Here is a 24,192-nt window from a genome sequence, read left to right on the forward strand (position 1 = left end):
CTAATATACGCCAATAACTAACATCGTCCATTATTTTTGCGTTCATAAACCATGACAAATAATTCTCCATGGAAGTACCTGTAGTTTGTGTAGCATTCAACATGTTGCTAATATACCAAACTTAGGCATGAAACGATACGAGTACATACTCGATACTTTTCGTTCGATACCAAGTAATTTTGGTATCGATACCTTTGAACCAAGTAATGAGTAGATAACGAAAGAAAAATACTCGTATCGAAACCCGATACCAAGGCGAATTTTCTTTTGGAATTTTTTTCATTCACTTGAACTTTTAATATGATTCGCCCAGTACTTTATGGTTGTTCAAATGCCAAAGAAACCAACGATAATGTGGGGCTGAGTGTTCTAAAGAAAACATACCTTATCAAAAATCTCGAGAACGAGAAGAGGTAACAAAACAAATGTAACGGTGTTTGAAAGCTTTTGAAATGAAATATTCAGGAAAAGGAGTCCCATTGGACTGAATAAATACCTTGACCTTTAAAATGGCCTTCAAATATTGAAGAAGTTCATCTTTTTCCTGAAACCAACGAATGTAACTAACTTTTTTGAACACATATTTTTGCTGTTCTTGCATCAAGAAATCCATTTCCATGGTACCATTTCCAAAGTACCGATACGAGTAGGATTCGATACTTTCTTACGATAATACTTAAAAGTAAAGTTATCGATACCTGCATGGTATCGTTTCAACCCTACCTACACTTGCCTCTCACACACACGTATGTACATACTATGTATGTATAAGGCACCTTCATTCATTTCAATAAGGATCGCTGACACATGTGCTCACCTTTAGAAATGCTTGCAAGAGTGTAGGATTTATTTCTTTCTTTATCATACTACATATTTCTGTATGAACAGTGTCTTATGTACTAGTTTTGTCCATTACCATTGTGGTTGTGTACCGGCTGTTAGTTAGTCTAAGGTTATGCAGCTTTTACGCTAATAGAAGCCGTATATCATCTACGAAATCATTGAGTTTACTTTCTGATTCACGGAATAGTGTTGGTAGTAAAATTCTGCAGGATAGTAAAGATTTGAGGTGATATAATAAAAACTGTAAAAAATGCATTCAAAGCGTAACGGCCTTAAGTCAAACTACTTTCAAGGAATTATGTACACCATATTAAGACGACAGGTCTTTATTATGGCCCAAGCAATAGTTATTTAGTGATGGAAGTGTTTCTTACAGAGATTTTGGATACAGGTTTTTTAATATTTTGTACTTAGAAAAACCTATTCCGATTTAGACTGTGCAAATATCAAATTATCGATTTCGATAATTGTTTTTGCATCGGAAATGTGTCTCAGAGGTGGTCCCATACTAATCTGGTTTAGATCCGATCATTGCATCATGAAAAAATTAACGGTACTCCTAAGTTTTGAAGTCGGTTTTGTTGTGCTTAAAAATTACTTGTTATTTTAAAAAGAAAACACATACATATATATTTTATAATTTAAATTAATAAAAGAAGCTGGTTCTTAAAAGGCGAACAGCATAGCTAAGACCTCCTCGTCAACAGATCTTTCATATAGACTTTCGAAATACAGAAATACAGTAAAGAGCTTTCAAGATAGTTACCACAATTCGCTTTTGTCTTTCGACATACTGTGGTGAGTTGAAAGACAGTCATGTACCGTTGTTTTGACGAGCGAGGCGAACAGCAAATCGACGCCAAAGTTGTACGTAGACCGGATTTTATACTTATAAAAAGTATAAAAGTTACCCAAAGTAACATCTCAAATTTGTATTCCTGATCACTTAGATCAAGGCTGCCGAAACTGCGGCCCGCGGGAGTGGGTGGTATCAACCCGATGCCTATGGCTGTGCCGGTGGCACGCGTACTCCGTCTGCCTGCCGCCGACTCGACGAAAATTAGCTATTTAGTACTTATATAACGTTGTGCTACAAGGTGAATACCCTTCGAATAGGGTAAAAAACGAACTAAATATGGCTTTGATTGACTCGCCTTCAGTGCCTCCTCTTTTGAATGTATAATTTTTTCACTTAGTATAATAATGTGGCTAGCGCCTATGTAGTCTGTGCCTTAATCCGGCCCTGCGTAGGACGGATGGTATTGAAAATGAGAAAAATCGGACGATAACCACGACTACCTCCCATATAACGGTACTTTTCAGAAATACGAAAACTGCGATATTTTAGTAAATAGGTAAGCTTATTCACTCAAAATTAATATTTGAAATGATTTTTTTTTGGCGAAAAATAAGATTATAAATTTTTGGAAAATGGGCGTTGTCACGTTCACTTATCTCGTATATCTCGGTTACCGCTCCACCAATTTCTTCCAAACCTGGCACAGAAAACTTTTCGGAACTCTTGAGAAAAAAACCGTCTTGGCTGCCAGTTCGAAAAAGCATTATCTTATAAAATTTTTGAAGGACGCCCTATCTGTGAATTTGGTTCAAAATCGCCTATCTCAGCTGCCGCTTAAAAAACGCTTTATCGTAATATAAGTTCAATAATCTTCATCTAAAATGATAAACTCCTGACAAACTTGATAAAATGACAAATTCATCATTTTGATAAATAAACTGTTAAACTTTGTATGGAAATCTATTTAACGAAAGTTTATTGCTTTACCAATCGGTTTTGGCGCTTTGAGCGACCTGTAAATTTTTTTATTTAAAAATAAAAAAATAAAAAAGGGTATATTTTTTCGGTATAGAACAATCCTAGGGGGTGACAAGCAGTTTTGGACCACCCTAATGTACATACATAAACCACTGTTGATTGTCCGCACGAATGAGCTCCTTATTTTGCAACAAGTGCATTCGGTCTGTTCACTTTTCACTTTTTTGCTCCAAAATTTTCAACCTCCTTTTCTCGAGAGTCGTTTCTATGAAATTCGTGATAAGAGAAATCCGCCTTCTTGCTAATTTTGCGTTAAATAACTACATATTTATTAAACGAAAGAAATATTTGCTCACAGCGTAAAGCGAAGGCTTTGAAACCCTGCGGGATATAAGAAAGTAATAAGTTCATAAATCACGAACGGTTTGCAGCATAAAATAATGAATTTGTGATCGCTTTTATATGTATTGCGAGTATATCTAAAAGATTCGTGTTTTATCCGATAATTGTACAAGTAAATTTAAATAAATCGGCGGAATTAAATGACCTGGTTAAAAGAAAAGAAAACTCTTAGTGAAACGCATTGCTCTGATTTGCAGGAAAATGTGTAAATATGTGCACCAGCTTATAAGCAAACAAAAATAGGTCGCCGCTGAGTCTGATTCGGCAAAAAAAAAACAAATTTTTTAAATAGTTCTGCTAGACTAATTCAAATACTTAGCAAAAGTTTAACGAGTTTTGATGAATTTAAATTTACTAATATTAGGGTAGTAAGTTCGGGTGAGAAGAACTGAGATCTGATGGGTAAGTACTAGAACGGGGTACTTGAGGTCAATGACTTCCCGTACTCGGCCAAACACGTAGAAAACGTTTGTGCGTCAAACGGTCATTTATTGATATCATGATCAGGGTTGCCACTGACAAAAAAGATACTTACCTTCTACTTGAAAAAAATCTACCAAATCTGGAAAATTTCTACCAATAACGTTTTTTTATTTTTTTTAGTTATTTAGTTTCAATTTAACTATTTATACCTTAAACAAAAAGCGAAAGTGATGGAACTAAAGGCAACAAGGAAACTTCATCGTTTGAAAAAACTTCAACTGGAGTTATTATAGACAGATACAGTGACTCAAAAAACGCTTGGAGATTTTTTTTATACTCACAATGTTTTTCAAGTAAAATTTTTTTGGTATTTTATTTTGTGTAAGAATATTGTTTGCGCTTAAACCAAACCCATAAAAATCAAGAATTCAAGATAAATACAACATTTAGAAAATTCAACAAATTTTCGTCTAAATTTCGAACATTTTACTCTAAATTTGTATAACAATTTAAGGCATTGAGTTTTATAGCCCATAATATTTGAGTATAACCAAGAGTGTGCAGCTAAAAATTCCAGTTGATTTTTATTTTTTTTTAATTTTTTTGCCGGCTGTCTTGGGTTTTTTCATTTAACAATTGCAATATTTGAATATTCATTTAAAATATTTAAAGCGCTCGAAAATTAATTCAATGACGTAGACTACACTTTTGGGAAGAAATTCTTAATAAAAAGACAACCACGAAAATAAGAGCGAGAACGAAAAGTTTTATTTGTTTTTCAATCAAAATAACTCAACGACAGCGGGCGCACATAAAATATTGCTATAAATACCCGGTTTTAAGTTGAATGCAGTCAATGAAAGCAGAAAAGAATTGCGTGGAGGTTGTGGGAAAAGTGCAGCAACAAGTTTGCGGCAAATTGTTATTTATGAGTTCGGATATGTTCTATGATGTGCTTAGTTGTTGTACTTTTAAAATAGCCACTGTGGGGAAGTAACTCCTAATTGAATTTGACGTTTAAATAAGTGGAGGCGGAAGCGGGGACTTGGACAGATTGTAAACTGCTACTAAACACTTTTACTTTACGTGTTTCTTTTTTTTTGCTCCCTACAGGTTCTTGTTTGGAGTATGGACATTCATGCTGGGGTGGTGAGTATGAAAAACATTTGTTTTACATTCTTTAATTTGGCACCTAATACATTTTACCGTTAACAGCGCATGGAAAACGTTCAGCTGGCCAAGAGATTACACGCCATAAAGGCCAACGGGATTCTGAGCCAAGAAATCTACACGGCAACCAGCTAAATCTGTTGGGTGAAGATAACGTAAATGAAATTTTTTCAAACAAGGTGAGTACCAAGCATACTTACTTAAACACTTACATATGTACATACATATGTATTCCATAAATCCTTTTGTAATAGTTTAAATACTACATACAGCCAGCGTCAAAAACATGAACTCCCCGACGTTTTCACGATTTTATTTATTTATATTTCCACACAAATTTTTTCTTATTTAAAAAAATATATATACATAAATTATTCAACAGCGAAAACCAGAAGAATATATATTTTTAATTGTATACAGAAGTCGGGAATATGCAAGCAATACCAAAAAATTTTAATCAAAACTTTAAAATTTTCAACTCGATTTCTTAGAAAAATTTCGACTATGCAGTTTTGTAGCCCATAAAATTTTCGCGGGTGTAGCACGATCTTCCATATAAAAATAGATTTTGTTCATGCGTTATATGGAAGAAAATGCGCAACACCCTCGACAAAAAAAAAAAATCCCAAAAATCAACGGTAATTTTTAGTGATTTGAAACTTACATTTGATTCAACTGAAAATTAATTAGCTACACAACTGCATACTCGAATTTTTTGTTTAATTTTGATACATTTTTTTTTGGTATTTCTTGCATTTTCTTGCTCTGTATGACATTAGAAAAATTGATTCTTGTCAGGGTAATTATATTTTTGACGCTGACTGTGCATGTATGTATATCCAGGGACCGGTAACGCGTTCTAGTTTTGGTTTAGTTCTGCACGAGCCCAAAACGTAATGTCAAGAACGTTACCACGCAAACAAAATGAGGACAAAAGTTTCGGGAACGTTTCCGTAAAGAACAAAATGCGAGCAAAGCTCTCGATAACGTTCTCAAGAAGAACAGAATGGGAACGACACTTTCGGCAATATTTCGAATGAGAAGAAAATAATAACGAAAGTATCGACGCTGAGTCCTTTTGATGGGCCATGTAGTCAGAGGCTAACCAGAAGATAGTTTTGTCCAGCTTAATGCCGCTACCATCACTGTTGCTAAGGTAAAAGAACAAAACAATGTTAATATTGTTCTTTGCTAAAATACAGGCGCGTGTCTTACCTGCATTTTATGCGGAAATTAGCTTAAAACACGCCGTGTCCATGGCTCTTCGATGAGGGCAACGTCAGGCCCACCGGAAGACAGGCGGACTACAAGATTTGTAGAATGGTGAAGGTTTATCTGGGTTAGCTTCATGCGAATCTGTGCGCTTAACCCCCACCATCGTGACATCCACGTATACCTCCTTGACTTCCTCACCCTCGGTGTCATGGGCGTAGAATAGCGCCTCTAAACCGGTCAGCCACCCGGAGGCAGTTAAACATTGGCTGCTAGGCAACCCTTCTTTACCACTGCTTTGTCGCTCTCCTCATTAAGTTCCAATTTAGTGAAATAAAGAAACACATAAACGTAGTAAATACTGTAAAATTTTGTACAGACCACACTAAAAAGTAGGAAAAAATCAAATAAAAAACCTTTTAATATACATAGCTCGTTTATATAAATGGACTAAAAAGTACAAAATTACTCTTCCTAGACCCATAGAATGTGTCTCGATAAGTTTTGATTTTTGATTTAATCGATCGCTTAAAATCGATCACAAATTTATAACTACTTGCACAGTGGAAACTTTAGGTCTTGTTATGTAGTTTAAATATTGAATGAACGACTTATTTGATTTTTTTCTATCCTAACTTTGGCTTAAATAAAATCAAGCGAAACCATCTTTTTGGGGATTTTTGAAAACATATTGCTAAAGTGCATGAACGAAATGATGTTGCCGATTCGTCACCAAGGCAATAATAAATTTCTTTCCATTGATAATTGTTGCCTATTTTTCTGTTTCTTTACATAGTTCGATATCGATGAGGTACCCACTTCGGCAGAGAGTTCATCGCACAACGCTTTGAGTGCCGAAGATTTCTCGGCCGGCTCGAATGATTCTAGCAAAGCACGCATGAGATTACGGCGGCTGAAATTTACGGCGCACCCAAGTTCGGGTGACAGCAATTTCTCACCGATCGACAACAGCAAACGTGAAAGCATTGCTGCTGACTCGCGTGAAGAACTCCAACGGCACCTACAACCGCCGCGACAGACACAACAGCAACGCAAGTATCCCAAATATGTTGAACGTTGGAGAAAGTTGCCCATATTTGGATTGCGGCATACTTTCGGCAATTCACCGTTGGCGTTGACTGATGCCGTATCACTCGAGTTACCAGATCGAAATGCCGAGAGTGAGTTTATTCAACAATTTGGACCGCTGGCAGGCGGAAGAAGATTGGATGACATCGGAGTTTATTATGACTTTCAATAGAACTCGAAACTGCAAAGATTGATCGAGTAAATGGTTGATGACTTAACGGACACACACAGAGTCGTGGATGACTACTACAGCAAAGTTAATTAAAAGATGAGATATTCGTCAAAATAAGCGCATGTAAATACAAACTTACACACATTCGCATGCCAAATATGTTGGCTTCAAGTGCACAAAATGTTAAACAATATTAAATACTAAAATATTGGAACCACACACATACTTACTTTCAAAGGCTCTAAATGTAAACATTTTATTGTAAGAAAAATATTTTTGTGTATTTTACGCGTTGATTAAGCTAATACTATCTATGTATAAGAAGCATTGTAAATTTTTTTTTCCAAAATTCCTCTAAATGTATTTTGCCGTATTTTCGTTTATACACAGGCTACGTGTACACTTATACAAACAACTCGTTCAGGTTACAATCGCCTCTAATTTAAAAGTAAACTTAATACGAAGCTACTTTGTAATATTGATGCAGCGGGGCTGGATGCATCAATATTATTTATACATACTTCAATTTGTATTGGCTGTATGAAGACAGACATACATACATGCCTATGTACATACACATACACATGTAAATATAAGCTAGAACTTAAATTTTTGAATTGCCACATCTTGGTTGCAGAAAATATGTACGTACTGTATTTTATTTGATTTACCAACAAATCCAAATACATACATTTAATTTCCACAATACAGTTACTTATGTAAGCAAGTAAAAAATTTATCACAAAAAAAATGTTTTAATTGCCAGCAAATCGAATCTGCATATTTTCAGCATTCACAATTATGCCTTTATCTTAGCTGGTATTTGGAAGCAAACAGCATCACCTTGTTTATCACCCAAAGCCCAGTGAATCACCAAGTTCACAGTTGGGTAGATTGGCAGAATCTTGAAGCTATTCTTGTAGGTATACGTCTGACCGGCTTTCAATGGACAGCCCACCTTCTCTTTGCCCTCAGCATCGTAAATGTACGGACAGGCGCTGGTGCCATAGTAACCGGGGAATGGCAGTGGCACATCTAAAATAATGCCCTGTATATCGGAATTGAGCTCGGCGAAATCGCGTTCGGGTTTAATTTTCATCTCAATGTTGGGTTCTGTGTTGCGCTTGAGTGTGCATTTATTTTTAGGACAATTGGAGATACTCACTTCGTCCGGAGTCAAGGCGCGTGCTGTAGCTGTAAAGCGGAGAAAAGAAATATGATTCCATAAAATTTTTTTACCATACATGAGCATACATGTGGGTGTTTTTAATTATTTGGCTTACATTTTGGACACTTGCCAACTTCGGTGGCATTTGTCAGCGCCAATATGGCAATGAAAATGGTAGATATGCTCATCGAGAACTTCATTTTGTTTAGAATTCCTCAACTGCTTTTACACACTGAAATGAGAACAGAAATTGAAGGTAAGTAAGTACCTAATATTTAGTCATAAATATCTAAATATACTAGTACATATGTATGTATGTATAAATTAAATTCCATTAGGGGGTCCCAGTAAAAAAAAAAGGATTTTTTTCTGCGAAATTCTATATGCATATCCTGTTAAATTTGTCCCTTGATGTCTACTTGAAGTTGAAATTTTAGTTAAGACTACATATATCTTAATACAATACTTTGGTAGATGTGCTATAATAGAGCTCAATAAAGGATACATTTATTCGTTCTGCTTCTTTATTGGCGCTGTAACCGCCTTAGCGGTTTTGGCCGAGTACAAAACAGCACGCTAGCCGTTTCTCTTTTATGCCAATTGGAAATGCCAAGTGAAATCAAGTCCTTCTCCGCCTGGTCTGTCTGCAGTAACTGCCAACGCCAATGCGTAAAAGCCCATTAATCTTCTTGCGGAATACTCCAAGAGCCATATACAGCCAAATTTTGCTTACTCCCAGGGAGTTTGTTTTCCGGGAATTTGTTTCTCCCGAGAAAGAAATCCTCTAATAATTAACTCCCAGGGAGTAGCATTTTCTCCGAAAATTTGGGAGGAGAAAATTCGAACTTTGAAAAAGTTGTTTGACACTTTTTTGACAGCTCAACTCCGCCATTTAATATGAAATATCTTCAGAGAATTTTTATTCATGATAGGAGGAAAGGGAAAAGAGCGACAACTTCCAGGGAGTTTCTGTTCAGATTCGGCCTGATACGTCGGGAGAGGACTTGACTTGTGATTTGCCTACTCAGTACAAAGTAGCACTTGTTGGCAAGAGCTTACCACCAGACTTATTCGCTTTGCCTGGCAGGCTTTCAACTGCAGTAGCTTAGGCGTAATAGCTCCCGAGCTTGCCCGAAGCATTCCGTTTTATGAAGGGTCTCGACCTGCATAATCATCGATATGGGTCATATGACGACGGGTCCATCGCGGTGGTACGAAGGATAGAGGTTTGTGCGGGTGATTTTCGGTGAGATGGTAACTTACATGAAAAAAAATAAAGAATTGTTCCTTAAAATTTTTCTTTTTTAATAAGATATTGAAAAATACAAATCAAAGATTTACTATGATTTAGCTCTATAAGCGTTAGTTATCACGATTCTACTATAAAAACATTTTGTAAATGTACATATATGCCAAAAAAATACTTCTAAAACAGCTGACACAACGCTGATGACTGCCAACCTATCGCGTTTGAGTCTCCAATGGACGATCGATTCAAATTTTCTTACAGAGACGATTAGGGTTAAGGCCTGTGGGTTACTTCGGTATGATAAAACTATCGCTGATGGGTTTGTATTAAAACCAGGGACGTGAACCGGTTTTGAACCGAACCGTTTTTGAACCGGAAAACCGTTTTTTTCTGAACCATTAACCGAACCGAAATTGTCCACAAATGTTTGATCCGAACCGAAAACCATGTGACAATATCAAATGTAAAGGCAGCCCATCTCACTTAACCCTTAACCTTGCGCGTTGTTGCACTTGACACTTGACACCTAAATTTGCGCCTTATTTTTTTTTTTTGTTTTTCGAACCGTTAAACCGAACCCAAACCCCGGTTCAAAGACCGAAAAAACCGTTTTGACGAAACAATCCAAAAGTGCAACAACGGTTCGAACAGCTGAACCGAACCGACCAAATTTTTCATCCGGTTCACGTCCCTGATTAAAACTGCACTCCTCGATTATCATCAACAAATTAAGAACCTTTGTGAAATAACTCACTCCCGATGAAGTCAATAGTTATTTCAACATAATATTCTGCTTATAGGATTAATTTTTTGGGTTTTGTCACTCCAAAACTTGGAAAAATTCTAGACTTTGAGCTGGTATGAATTTTTGTTAAGTGAATACAAAGTGTAATTAGAATTAATAATTTTATTGGAACTGTATAAATATGTAAATACATATGTACGAGTATTGTATGTAAATTAGAGAGATTATTGCAGGGTATTACATACGACAATTAATGAATTAACTTGAAGTTAGGTTTGTGCATATGCATATAGTACATGCACATTATTATATTTATTTAACTTTTTATGACATACTGGACACCCAAATACGTACGAGCACGTATACATATGTATGTTCATATTTGCATACGGCGCTCTGTACCCAGTACGGAAAGAAACTAGTTTAAATATCGATGCGCAACTGACGACTAACGATGCGTAATTGAAGATCTGATTTTCATCCTTGGAACGAACTGTTTACTTGAATATGGCGATGTCCTAGGAAGCTGTCAATTATCCGACGCTGGATTTGATTTCAACAATTTAAAATGCATTTGGCTTAAAGCACTTCAAAGTCAGTGTGTTTCTTTTGTCTTTTCAACCAATTTAAAATTACTTAGCATTAAATGCTGCAATAGTTAATTGCCCAAAATTAGATGATCTTTCAACAAATATTGAATTATGTATTTACAAAGTTATCAAAAGTGTAAGCATTTGGTTTATCTCAAGGAGGCTGCTAGGTGATTACATATATAGTAATTTGAAGTTAGTTTCTACATAAACAGAAATAAATTACATGTTCTAAGGTAATTGGTTGCGCTTTGTCGTACTGGATAGGAAATGAAGTGCAATTTTGTAAAAAAAAAAAACAGTTTTGTCATGACTAATATCTGTATTCCTGTACTTTGGCATTTTAACTGGTCTTTTATGTCTTAATTGCTATACCAGAGAAAAGTACTCGCAACCTTGTTATTAAATGTAGCATTTTAGTTGCGTCCATGTAATGATTTTTGTAACAAGACTCGGTAACCATTGAAACTATCTTATATGTACGACGAGTATAATAAGCTAAATATTAAATCGTGGGTGACAGGTAAAATTTTTAGGTACAGTTTTTTTGGAAAAACCCTGTTTTTCCTTTAAGCTTACTATTATCGACCTTTTAAAAAAAGAAGATAAAAGGGCCATAAATTGTCGCAGGTAGCTTTCATGAAACTGAATATATAATTATCTACAAATTTTAACAAAAATATTTGCAGGTAAAGATTATTACTGCAGTTATTGAGTTTTTTTTTGGCATCGTAAAAGGCTTTTCTTTTGTAGTTAGTGATTTTGACTACTAATGTGTTTGAACTTTATTGCTAAAATAAAATATGCAAACGTGTAATAACTGACGCTACCCTGCAGGAAATGGATCTAACTATAAGCTAACTTTAAGTCGATTGGGAAGGAGCTAAAAGTCACTTAATATCTGTATATTTTCTTTCACGAAAGCTAGCTGCATTAGATGTAGTCAAAGGTGGTTACCTCTGCATTTGACGTAACTAATTACTTTTGGACAAAATATCAATAATTTTAATTAATATTTTTTTTTATATATTTTTATTTTGCATATTCTGCTGTAGGTGGTCCCATATCCTAACTCGGTCAAACATGACTTCATAATGATAATTTGAAATTTCAATCTCCCTTTTATTTGTCCTCAATTCGAAAAAGTATTGGCAGAGTGCGGGATATTTAAATATTGTAGCTAACTACAGGTTATATAGAAATCTCTCAAAAAAGCTAACTACAAGTGGGTTATTTTTTATCAATTGATACATTTTGTTCTGCAGGGTAAGTATTGGTGCCAATATACATACATACGTACATACATAGAGTTGTAGAGAGAGAAGTTTTAGTCGCAACACATTTTGACGAGTTTTAAGATACTATTTTTTGTTGTTAATTCATTTTGGTTACTTTTTTTGAAACAAAAATATAGTTTCTTTAACAAAATCCGTGTAAATCCCACTTTGTACAATTTAAAAAAAAAATTTTGTTTTTGTTTATCGGCATTTAAATTGTAAACTGATGTAATTTTTATTTGATCAGCTCCAGGCCCAGAGAATACATAAAACACAGGTTTTAGTTCATTAATTTTTAAAGTCGATGTTTCGACCTCAATATGTGGTCGACTGGACTCATCTAAGAGTTCCTTAAGAAAACATAAATTATACAAAATAAGTACCTACTTAGAAGAAATTCTCTAAAAGAACTTGCTCTTTCTTTCGAAACAACACTATTTACTTGGAAAATGGCGATAGGTGCGTTTCCTCCGGGCCCAGAATTTTTCAGATATTTTATGAATAATATAATAATATTTTGGCGCTAACCCATGTCTTAAGTGTTTGGCCGACGTTCTTCTCCAATTTATGGCGTGCGTACTGATGTTCTTACACAAAATGGAGGGACCTACAGTTTTACGCCGCCTCCGAACGGCTAATGGATTTTATGAGAGGCCTTTTCAAGACAGAAATTCACACGGAGGTTCGCCACTGTCTGCCGAGGGGTGACTGCTGTTATAAAAAGAAATGTTTTCTAATTTAAATGTTGCTCGAGCATCGGCTCGAACGCAGGTCTTACGGAGTGGTAGTACTCACCTCTAACCACTCAGCCACAGCGACCTCATATTTGCATGGGGGTAAAAATTCCTTATCACCTAAAAATTTCTAATAAGCTTTCCAATAAAATTATTGGTTTTAATTTAGTCTAAAATATTTTGGTTTTATTGAGTTTTAAGAACATTTTTGGGGTTTTATCGTAATTGATAAATTTTGTTTGGTTTTTAAGCATCGGGAAACGAGTTTTCAAAAATACATTCATAGAACCGAGAATGGGATCGAAATAATTGGCAGTACAAAGGTTTTTTGTGCTCCGGCCATATGTGTAGCTGCAGCAAAAACTGTATGTACAACTGTTTTGCAAAGCCCTCTGTGAATAGTTGCTTCATAAGATCGTTGGATATTCCTTAAACAATTTAAAAAAATTGTGTGGGGATGCGAGCTCACATATATTTACTACCAGGTCCGGGTTTTCTCTTGGCGGCTCTGGGTATGTATATATATACAAAGGAACGTTTTAAATAGGATCATGGATCAAACACATGAGGGTATGAAGAGTGCTGGCTCGTTGAATGTCTACACAGACGGTCTCAACAAATCCTATAAGCAGCCGAACTACTGCAGCATTTTTCAGACGAAAGTATTGGCCATAAGAAGAGCGGCGGATCTACTGAAAAGCAACCTAGTAAATAAACAAACAGGTAAATCCCTACATTGACAGTTAGGCTGGATTGTTACATACTGGTACTGACGTGCATCTGTACTGGATTACGGGGCACACCGTCATCGCGGGAAACGTTGAGGACGACAGGTTTGCCAAAGAAGGCGCCCTGTCGGAAATTATGCTGTTAGAGGAAGTGTCGATTTGCCTCCAAGTAATTATACGGGAGCTAGGCCTGCCAATGATCCGGCATGCGAAAAAGGCGCGTACTAAAACGCAAGGTTGCAAGGTGTCTAGGATTATACTACTTTCATCTGGCGCTGACCAATGTTAAGATCTATAGGAGATGCAAATGAAAGGGGAGACAGTGGGGCATATTCTATGTGAGTGTCCTGCACACTGCGAATCAGTCCCCTGGGTGCAGGCTTTCTGCCTGACAAGGTTCTACAGTTTGCGAAGAGGACTGCGATGTTCTTCAACATTGCTCCCGGCGCTCACCGATTAGCTGCCTAATAGGGTTGTACTTTATCTGGTAGCGTTATGGACCTCATTTTCTTTATTTATATCTTATACTTAGTAGCATCTCTTCACAAGTTTCGTTTGATTATTATATTACTATTTATGATAAATGAACGTTTGTCGATTGAGAAGTTTAGGCTTGAATAGGAGTAAATTTTAAAGCGTCTTACTATTGATTACTGGGTGTCGTTTTTACAAAAAATATATAAATTTTTAATTTGAAATGATAGGATAATATTTTATGGGGGAATCATGTCGGCTTTTTAATATCTAAACGGCAGTGTATCATTTATAGAAATCGGATATCAATAAAAACTGATTTAGCCGTTATTGCAGGGTGCCGAAAAATTTCTTCCCTGAAATACTCTGTTAGTGAGTGTTAAAAATCGCTTGGAACAAATTGAACTCTTTTTGGCACATACATCGCGACAGGGTACAATGTACATATGTAGTTTGTTTAACATTTCAATTAAAAGTCATTAAATGCAAGCTTGTCATTATTATGCCAACTTGTGATATTTTGATGTTATCAATCAACTAAATTACACCCGATTCCAATTAAAACATTTTAATCAAATAAAAGATTATTAATTTATTCATTGCAACTGCTTTCTTTCTGTTTACCTGTATATATTTATAAAAATTTGTTTTAATACAAAACACACTAAATACACTTTTCAACGTTTATTTTTATATATTACTATTTTCTTGGTATTTATGTCGTTATATATGTATGTGTACAGGGGAACGAATTACTTGATGCACACGCGCGCGCGCTCACAGCCATCAACAGGTTTAGGCTGTTGAATGGAATCAACTGAAATGCGAGTTTCGATGAGTTAATTATTTATAGATGATAATGTGAGCACGAATAAGCACATAGTTACATACATATAGATTTATGTACATGCAAACTGTGATCGAACTATGAACAGTTGAAGTTGTTGGTTTAGTGCTCAGAGAGGCTCTGGTTGGCACCACCTGTAAACAAAGAAAAGCAAAACAATGGAAACGATAGACGCAATATAAGTAGTGGAAATATGATCTACGTAGGAAACAAAAAATACAATAAACAAGTAAGAAAGTCTAAGTTCGGGCGGAGCCGAACATTAAATACCCGGCGCAAGTATTAAATATGTTTTTTCACCTTTCCGAAACCTTCCGCTAGATGGTAAGCCGGGGTGTATCAATTTTGAGTAAATTAGCGTCCTTCAATTTCGAAATATTGAAGTTTCAAGCATTTCTGAAATTTACCGTTATATGAGAAGCGGCCGTTATTTTAGTCCGATTTCAATAATTTTCAACGTTTTGCTTATATGTGGCAAGCACAATAACCACACCGAGTTTGGTATAAATTGGTAGAACGGTTACCGATATACATATATGTGATCATAAGTGGGCGGTGCCATGCCCATTTTCCAAAATTTTACCATAAACGTATTTCTTGGTAAAGAATTGTTGCAAGTATCAATTTTGAATAAATTAGCTTCAATATTTACTGATTTATCGAAGATTTTGTATTTCTCTAAATTACCGTTATATGGGATGTGGGCGTGGTTATTGTCCGATTTTAAAAAGTTTCGGCGATTTTTTATGCTGTACCAGGGCCAACAACTGTGCCAAGTTTGGAAGAAATTGGTGCAGCGGTTACCAAGATATACACATGTAACCATAAGTGGGCGTGGCTACGCCCATTTTCCAAAAATTTATAATATTCTTATTTTTCGTCGAAAAATTATTGTAAATATCAATTTTGAGCGAATAATCTCCAGTAGTTACTAAAATATCGCAGTTTTCGTATTTCTGAAAATTACCGTTATATGGGAAGTAGGCGTGGTTATTGAGCGATTTTAAAAATTTTCGGCCATTTAGTATGTTGTGTGAAGGCCAACAACTGTGCCAAGTTTGGAAGAAATTGGTGCAGCGGTTACCAAGATATACACATATATCCATAAGTGGGCGTGGCTACGCCCATTTTCCAAAAATTTATAATATTCTTATTTTTCGTCAAAAAATTATTATAAATATCAATTTTGAGTGAATTATCTTTAGTAGTTACTAAAATATCGCAGTTTTCGTATTTCTGGAAATTACCGTTATATGGGAAGTGGGCGTGGTTAAAGTCCGATTTCGCCCATTTTCAATACCAACCTACCTTGGATTAAGGGAAACCTACATACCAAATTTCGTTAAGATATCTCAATTTTTGCTCGAGTTATCGTGTACACGGACAGACGGACAGACGGACAGACGGACAGACGGACAGACGGACAGACGGACGGACAGACAGACATGGCTTAATCGATTTCTTTTTTCATCCTGATCATTTATGTATACATTTGTCTATATCTATCTCGATTCGTTTTGGCTGTTACAAACAACCGTTATGTGAACAAAATTAATATACCCTTGTGCACAAGTGCGCTCGGGTATAAAAATTTGTTTTATGTCTAGATTCTAAACTACCTAGATTTTGTAGTCAACAGGGGACGGAAAAACGTTTGGTACCTTCCAAACCGACTAGCCAAGTTGATGTCATCTACACTGACATTTCAAAAGCTTTTGATCGTGTATCCCACAATCTATGTACTTCTTAAGAAGCGAATTCGTTTTGGTTTTCACTCAAGTTTTTTTGTCTTGGATCAAGTCCTATCTCTAAAATAGAATAAATAAAATTGTTGTTAACGGTGTTGTGGTAGTGTATATATTGGTACCCAACGTATAATTTTTTTTATCAAATATTGGAAATTTTTAAGGATATTCCAGAATTCCATTTTGAATTGATTTTTTTTATCCTAAACTAACCGAGCTAGAAAAACGAAATTCGAGAGAGTAGACGTGCATATGTATATGTATATTGTGGACTTAAAGTATAACTTTCTCATAAATTAATATTGCAAATTTTCAAGGATACTTAAGGATGAAATTTTAAAAGGACGTTTTCAATACATATTCGTCTTTGTGCACCTAAATTTATGTTTCCAGTTCTACGAAATGTTCTCATTCATTTGTTACCCCTATTGTTATTCTACATTGCAGGAAATTTTTAAAATAATTTTTTAAATTATCATATCCTTGAAATTTCAAAGTCCTCTTAAAAAATTCTGATGCTAGGATAAAGGAAACTAAAAACACAGTTAAACTATATACATACCTATGACAACTAGATTCGCGAGTACATAGATTTTTTTATGTCTCCTGTTAGGCAATAGCGAGTGTAGGTGTTAGAGTAAGTAGAGGAGAGTGGAGTTTTCTGCCCTTCAAACGTACACCAAAGAAGATCAAGGCCAAAGCAACAGATTTAAAAGAAAATCTTACAGATATGTACACACATATGTATGGATGTATACATGTAGGTATATGTATGTATGAATGTATATGAAATTTTATTTTAAATTGCTAACAACACCTTTACTTTTTGTATTGTACTGTAATAAGATCGTTAGGCTTTATAACTCGTATGCAAAATTTTTCCAAGGGGCGTTATTTCTCATGGCGCCGCCTTGTTTTTCAGTATGTCAAGGTTAGAATATTCCAAAAAATTTACATATGTGTATATACTTATATGCAAGTATATAATTTAAAATTTGCTTGAAAGCGATGTGAATTTTATTAAGTAATAATATCGGGTCCCATGGGTCGCGGTGCAAATCTGAAACGTTGGGATGGGCGATCTGCGACTTAAACATTGAATGTCGGCATGGACGGGATTGGAATTGAATAGTTATTCTGGCGCCCATCTCTGCCTCAGAGTATACTTTGGTAATGAAAAAACTTTTCTTAAAAAGCCATCAGCCTCTCAGCTTGGCCAAAAGGAGAGACATTAACAAATTAATAATAATTAATAAAATGCATTTTTAATGAAAGACGTGTTTTGTTTAAAAAACGTAAATTTTAGCAGGACTCAAAAACTCCTCTCGACTCCGTCAAGACTTAAGAAATGTATGATCTAAAGCCGCTGTTAATTAATTTTCTATAGAATCCAAGCTTAGCACACATTCAAGATCGTTGTTGTAAACACACATATGCATTCATGTAAGTATGAGTCATCTTGTTGAAGTCATTCTTTATTTTGTTAATTATTTGTGTATATTCTAGGCACGTTTTCATTCTTCCCTTTCTGTATATAAGCTTTTATGTGAATATGTAACATGTTATTTTTGTAAGTGTGTACATATGTATGTGTATGTATGTACTTTATAGGATGCAGTAAAAAAATAATTTCAGACTTCTATGAGTTAGTCAGAAATGTGTTTTACATTAGGGGTATTCACCAAATTGAGCAAGTGACCTGGCACCAGGGCTGCCAACTATACTTAGCTATGAAGTGCGAAATAAAGGATAAAAAATTGCCAAAATGTGCCAAATAGAAAAATAAAAGTGCCACTCCTTTTAATTCTTCCCATTTAACACTAAACTTAGAAACACATTCTTAAAACAAAAGTCCAATGCCAAAGTAAAATAAACCAGTTGTATACACTAGGGAAATTAGAAAATCTTAGTTAAAAAAAGAAGTACAAGCAAAGGATTTCACAAAAATGTATTGAAATAAATACGACTATTTTTCAAAAGTGCCATTTTGGCACTTTATGCCTAATTGAAAAATTCAGTGCCATATGAAATAAAATAGGGCCAAAAATGGCACGGTTTGAACCGAGTTGGCAGCCCTGCCCGGCACTCTGGCAAAAGAGCTGATTAGCTCATGCGACGATGTTGACAGGTTATCTGGTTAAAAATTATTATTGTGGAGTGTACTTTGTTGTTGTAAACTGAATAAAAATATAACTACATAACCATATAACCTGATAACCAGGAAAGCGTGAAAAAACAATGTAACAGTACATGCGACACCTCTAACCATTGTGTGTTTTATACTTAAGTTAGAGCTGAACATTTTTTATCATCCCCCTTTTCCAAAATCCTGGCTACATCACTGGCTGAAATATGTCCATCTCTAATTGACACTCACCATCCATTTGTCGACTTCAAAGCCGCTTTCGACAGCACGAAAAAAAGTTGCTTCTATGTCGCGATGTCTGAATTTATTATTACCGCGACACTAATACGTTCAGCAATACTACCAGCTCCGTCAAAACTGGGATGGACCTGTCCAGTCTCATAATAATATTACGTTCAAATTGGACCCATTTAACTTGTTAAATGAAAAAGAGATTTTTGGAAAACACAATCGTCCACATTGAACATCTGGAGTTAACTTTGACGGTTGTTTGATTACCAATAAAAATTCGAAAATAAAATATTCAAAATCAAGTTTTTGTGTTTCAATTTGTTTTTTGCGAATGTCTGCTTCATGATATTAACGCATACGGATAACTTAGAGACTTCAAAATGTTTAGTTCGTATGCACTATTTATCTCTGCGTTCGATGAGACCTCTTGGGAAATAAGTAATTACCGCTTTGGCGTCGTTTTGGCGGGTATTTTTAGTTCGCATTGTAATAAAAGCGAGTTTTTATTTTTTTAAACTATAAATGTATTTTCATCTTTTCAGTCTTAAATTCATTGATTCTAAAACTATTATAACGAATAGAATAACACGCGAAATCAATCTTTGGAAATTTCATTCGTACTGTCATCAGTTATGTAACCTGATAATGGAAATCGCTGCATATTTTTGGTGCACCATAGGTACATCACAAGATAATAAAAACGAGATAAAAAGGAAGTATTGAAGAGCCGTTCATTCGCCTGCAGCATTTGTTTCAAAGTAGTTTATATCCAACTACTTTTTCAATTTGCAGATTTTAGAGACAGTTTTTTTTTTTATTCCGACAAGGTCTAGTAGTCGAGTAGATAGAGGTGTGCACTGCCACCTGGCAGGACACAGGTTTAATAACTGGTCGGAGCAACATCCAAACAATTTTTTTCTTTATTAGCAACAGCTCCTCGGCAGGCAATAACAAACCTCCGAGAGTTTTTCGGTCAAGAAAAAGCTTCTTCTCCCGTTGTGTGGCAGTTTCAAGGCGCACATCACAAATTGAAGGAGCAGCTGGGCCAAATACTAAGCAAACGTATGAACTGTCAATGTACATACTTATGTATATATGAATTGGTACATTAGTTTTGGTCTACTTACCTCAGTGTACAGTTTACGTAAACACAAATAAATAATAAGCATGTAGATAATAACTAAAACTTTTGCTTTCAATTCTCAATGCTATATATGTAAATAGTAAAGCTAATTGATTTTTCCCAGATTTGTTCAATAATTTGCAATTTTCAAAGTCAAAGTTGTTAGCAAACGCCAATCAGGCAATCTTTTCTCAGGCAGTGCAACTCCCAACATCTAAACTACATACGTCTGCGTTTTAATAAAAATATTTTTGTAGAGTTCAGTGTGAATGACCGCGGGCATTTCCAAAGGCCATAAATATCGGTCCTTGTATTGGTGCTACGTATAGATATGGATATGGAAAGCTATGAAGGAGAGATGAAAATTGTAGGTACTGAAGGAACTTTGTTCATCTCAACGAAACTGGCCTATGTTGTTCTTGCTTCACGCCCACATTTCTGAAAAAATTCGTACAAAACTCGTCGCCAAAGCAATCAATTGATAAAAGTTTGACTAAGCCGGAGATGGCCATTTATATTATCAAATATTGCCGTCCACCAAATACATTTTTAGGGGAATTTGAAACCGTATTCCTGAAGCTGAGTATATAGGGTGTCCTAGACCACCTGTCCAGCCCTTATAAAATGGAGACAATTTTTGTTATTGGAAGCCGCACGAATATGAACTCCCTAGTCGGGGATCTATGCGCGAAAAACTACATAACTCTTAACCGAAACTTTTTTGTAGAATGGACTTTCGGTCTGTTTAAACCACTTTCGGTCGAAACCCGAAGTTAGTAAAACTACTAAAAATAGAGAATACCCGACTTGGTGGTTTATATTTTTTCGTTTATCAATAAAAATATTTTCGTCCATTTTAGAAGTTCAGGACAAGTTGAAGTTCGAAGGTCATTCAGAGATTTAAAAAGACTTATCCGATAAAAAAGTTTAAAAAAAGTTGTGTAATTTTACATACATATGTATGCGCAGAATCCGAATCTATGGTACATAAAAACATGTATATATATCCCATTTAAAAAAATGGACTTCCGGTCGGTCGGTTTAACACACTTCCGTTCAAAACCCGAAGTCGGTTATACGTACATATGTACACATATATGCACTGTATAAAACAAAAATTAATATTATATAAAATCGGCAGACTGTCAAACTTATTGCAGAAATTAAACACGCATACTTTTTTAAAACATCTAATGACTTTTAATAAGTGTTGCACACTAGGCGATTTTTGTATTTTTTCTTCAAATAAGCATGACTTTCTTATGAAATAAAATGCGGGAGACCGTTAGCAACAAACTTTCAAAAAATCAATGCCATTGAACTGCATATATTTTCATAAATAAATAAGGATAACTAAGACAAAAAATGGTTCGTGAAAATAATTGTGAATATAATATTAGAACAAGGTGTACACTTTCATTTGTCGCCTAGTGTATGTACGTAGTCTGAAATCATAGGAAGTATTAATATGGTCGGAACTAGATAATACACGTGAACTTTTCCGCTTCCCGTTAAGGTAAAGCCAACAGCCGGATTATTTAGTTGTGTGCTATGTAATTGTTTTATGCCATGCAATAGCTCAGAACTGTGATAACAAATTAACATATTTTATTGAAAGTGCATGCCTTTTTTGCCAGTACATATTCATACATATGTATGTACAGTGCCGGTCATATCATTAGCAACACCATTTAAAAGTGATATTGTTTGCCTTTTATGTTTATTACAAAACCCACGTAAGCCTAAGATGAAAACTTTGTAGAAAATTAAAAAAATTCAACAAATGTCCAAATTTCAAACTTTTTTCTCAGAATATGCAGTTTTGTAGGTCATTCAATTTTAGTGTAATAATGTGCACGTTTCAAGTGGCTAAATACTACCGTTGATTTTTTTAAAAGGTTTTGTGGTTTTCTTCCATATGAAATAATATGGAAGCAAGTAAAAAAAAAATCAACGGTAATTTTTAGCCACTTGAAACTAGAACTAAAACTGAATAGGATATAAAACTGTATTCTCAGAAATATTCTAACATTTCTGCGAAAAAAATTTGAAATTTGGATGAAAATTTTTTGATTGTTTTTAGTTTTCAATAAAGTTTTAAAGCGTTTTAAAAGAGAAGATAGTAAGTAATCTTAAGTGGCAAACAACATCACTTTGAAACAGGGGTGCCATTGATATGACCGATACTGTACATACAATTGTAAAGTAAACATGGCTAAATTCAAGATTTTACTTATGTCCGATAAAGAGATCAAAAATATAGATACTTATTTTGTAGTATTTTTTTCACGAGACATGCGAAAAAAGTTGTGCTTTACATACATACATTTATTTAAATTAATTTTTTAAATCACTTCAACTCATATTGATCTTTTGCAATTTACACAAAACTAGTTCATTTATCTTTTCTGTTTATCCAAATCGCTCTAAACCTTTCGACCTTGAATCAATATACCTTAAATTATGGTTTTCGTTTTGCAATCGTAACTCAAGTGTTATTCCGGCCTTCTACTGATCGTCTTGAACATCCGAACGAAACTGGAGCCGCGATGTCCAAGCGCTAAGATCGAAGTATGGTTTTCGCTCCAAAGAAGTGCGACTTGAAGCTTTTTTCAGAAGTGGTATACACATATGTATGTATGTGTGAATATGTGAATGTAACTACAGTAGAATCCGTTTATAACGCCTCCGCATGTAACGACCGGCCGCTTTTGCCGACGTAAACACAACCTCAAATTGTAGTTTTCATAGAAATCACTTTGAAAGTACGTGCGTTTAATATGACTCCGCTTAAAGCAACGTAATTTATGAATAAATTGTCCGGTTAGAACGATAAAAGTTTTAAAAATTCACAGAAAATTAGAAGCGTCGCACAACATGTTATGCAGCAACTGAGCATCGAAGGCGCATATTCTGGTCTGGTCTGGATAACGTTACATTTGCTTTTTCATTCGATTTTTATTTTTCGACAAACGTCAGTTTTGGATTCACTTGATATAAACTATTGCATTTTTGTTCGTAAAAAATACTTAAGTTATGTGCACTCGATAGCTGAAGTGTTTTGGCAGTTGGTTAGTGATTACCGATTAGTAACTAGGTGCGCAAAAATGTCCTATAGCAGAATTAAAAAAAAAAATACTTAAAAAGAGCAGTCCTGTTTATGCGACGTCCGGTTAGTACGACATATTTTCAACGGTCCCTTGGAAGTCGTTATAACCGGATTCTACTGTAGATGAATATATGTATTTACATAAATACATATGAATGTACATGAGTATGTTCGTTTGTAGTTGCATCCAAGCATGTTTACAAATAAGATTCATTGGATTTATTTTACAGCAAATGCAGGCATTTAAGTGTAAAACTACAACTTACCGCTGAGTATCTTTACGACGTACGAATATCTACAGACAAACAGATTGTTACGTTAAAATAAAAGTAATTGTATGGGGCTGCTCAGGATACAGACAAGGCATTTGATCTTGCATTTACATATTTCGGTGCATTTGTAAATTCACAACAATAAAATGCAAAAGGTTGCCGTAGTAGCCAGCATAAACTTTGCAAATGCAAATCCAAGACCATTTCCACAATATCCTGAACAGCCCTAATAATGCTGCCAAAAACTTTTTTATCGCAAATGAATACGAGAAACTCAAATCCTTTTCGAAAAGCAATGATGCCGTAACAATATTAATTGTCTGAGGGTGAATTCCGATAACAGTAAAATCAACCCTCTATATATAAAAAAAAAATAAAAATCCGCTTAGGCTAAACTTGATAGATAGCTACATATTTCGTCTTTCATGTACCCAAATTTTATAATACCTAATCGGTTTCCTAATTTTAAATTTTTTTAGTTAACATGTTTCAAAAAAAAAAATATGTGCAATACTTTAGTACACCCTGTATTCTTTAAAATCTATACAACAAATTATGGGGCATTCCAACGTGACGGGGGGGGGGGGGGCGTTTTAACTAGTTTTTTCTCTAAATAAGCAATTTCTCTAAACAATTAATTTGACAAGTCTCAAAACATTAAAACTT

The 24,192-nt window shown here is 35.0% G+C and overlaps 2 protein-coding genes across 3 annotated transcripts; one reads left to right on the forward strand and one right to left on the reverse strand.

The window, feature by feature from the left end:
* Positions 1 to 4,470: 4,470 nt before the first annotated feature.
* LOC118737680 (neuropeptide CCHamide-1) lies at positions 4,471 to 7,532 on the forward strand (the record flags this gene model as incomplete). The annotated part of the gene is made up of 3 exons (XM_036468369.1): positions 4,471 to 4,594; positions 4,661 to 4,794; positions 6,624 to 7,532. Coding segments are annotated over 3 exons (723 nt in total), but the record flags the coding sequence as incomplete, so codon positions are not given.
* On the reverse strand, positions 7,351 to 22,706 carry LOC118737679 (ecdysteroid-regulated 16 kDa protein). Of its 2 annotated transcripts, none has more exons than XM_036468367.1 (3): positions 22,601 to 22,706; positions 8,372 to 8,488; positions 7,351 to 8,282 (listed from the first exon to the last, which is right to left on the reverse strand). In XM_036468367.1, the coding sequence occupies exons 2-3, from the start codon at positions 8,454 to 8,456 to the stop codon at positions 7,888 to 7,890; spliced, it is 480 nt and encodes a 159-aa protein (XP_036324260.1). In that variant the 5' UTR covers positions 8,457 to 8,488; positions 22,601 to 22,706; the 3' UTR covers positions 7,351 to 7,887. The 2 variants fall into 2 exon arrangements, with proteins under 2 accessions (XP_036324260.1, XP_036324261.1); XM_036468368.1 differs by lacking the exon at positions 22,601 to 22,706 and adding an exon at positions 14,678 to 14,932.
* Positions 22,707 to 24,192: the final 1,486 nt, after the last annotated feature.

The sequence above is a fragment of the Rhagoletis pomonella genome, unplaced genomic scaffold (genome assembly GCF_013731165.1).
Source record: "Rhagoletis pomonella isolate Grant_MI unplaced genomic scaffold, Rhpom_1.0 Rhpom_scaffold_00004, whole genome shotgun sequence".
NCBI lineage: Eukaryota > Metazoa > Arthropoda > Insecta > Diptera > Tephritidae > Rhagoletis > Rhagoletis pomonella.

Coding starts and splice junctions, on each gene's coding strand:
- LOC118737679 (XM_036468367.1), bottom strand. CDS start 8,456: ATGAAGTTCTCGATGAGCATATCTACCATTTTCATTGCCATATTGGCG. Junction 8,283..8,371: donor AGTTGGCAAGTGTCCAAAAT/GTAAGCCAAATA, acceptor TCCGCTTTACAG/CTACAGCACGCGCCTTGACT.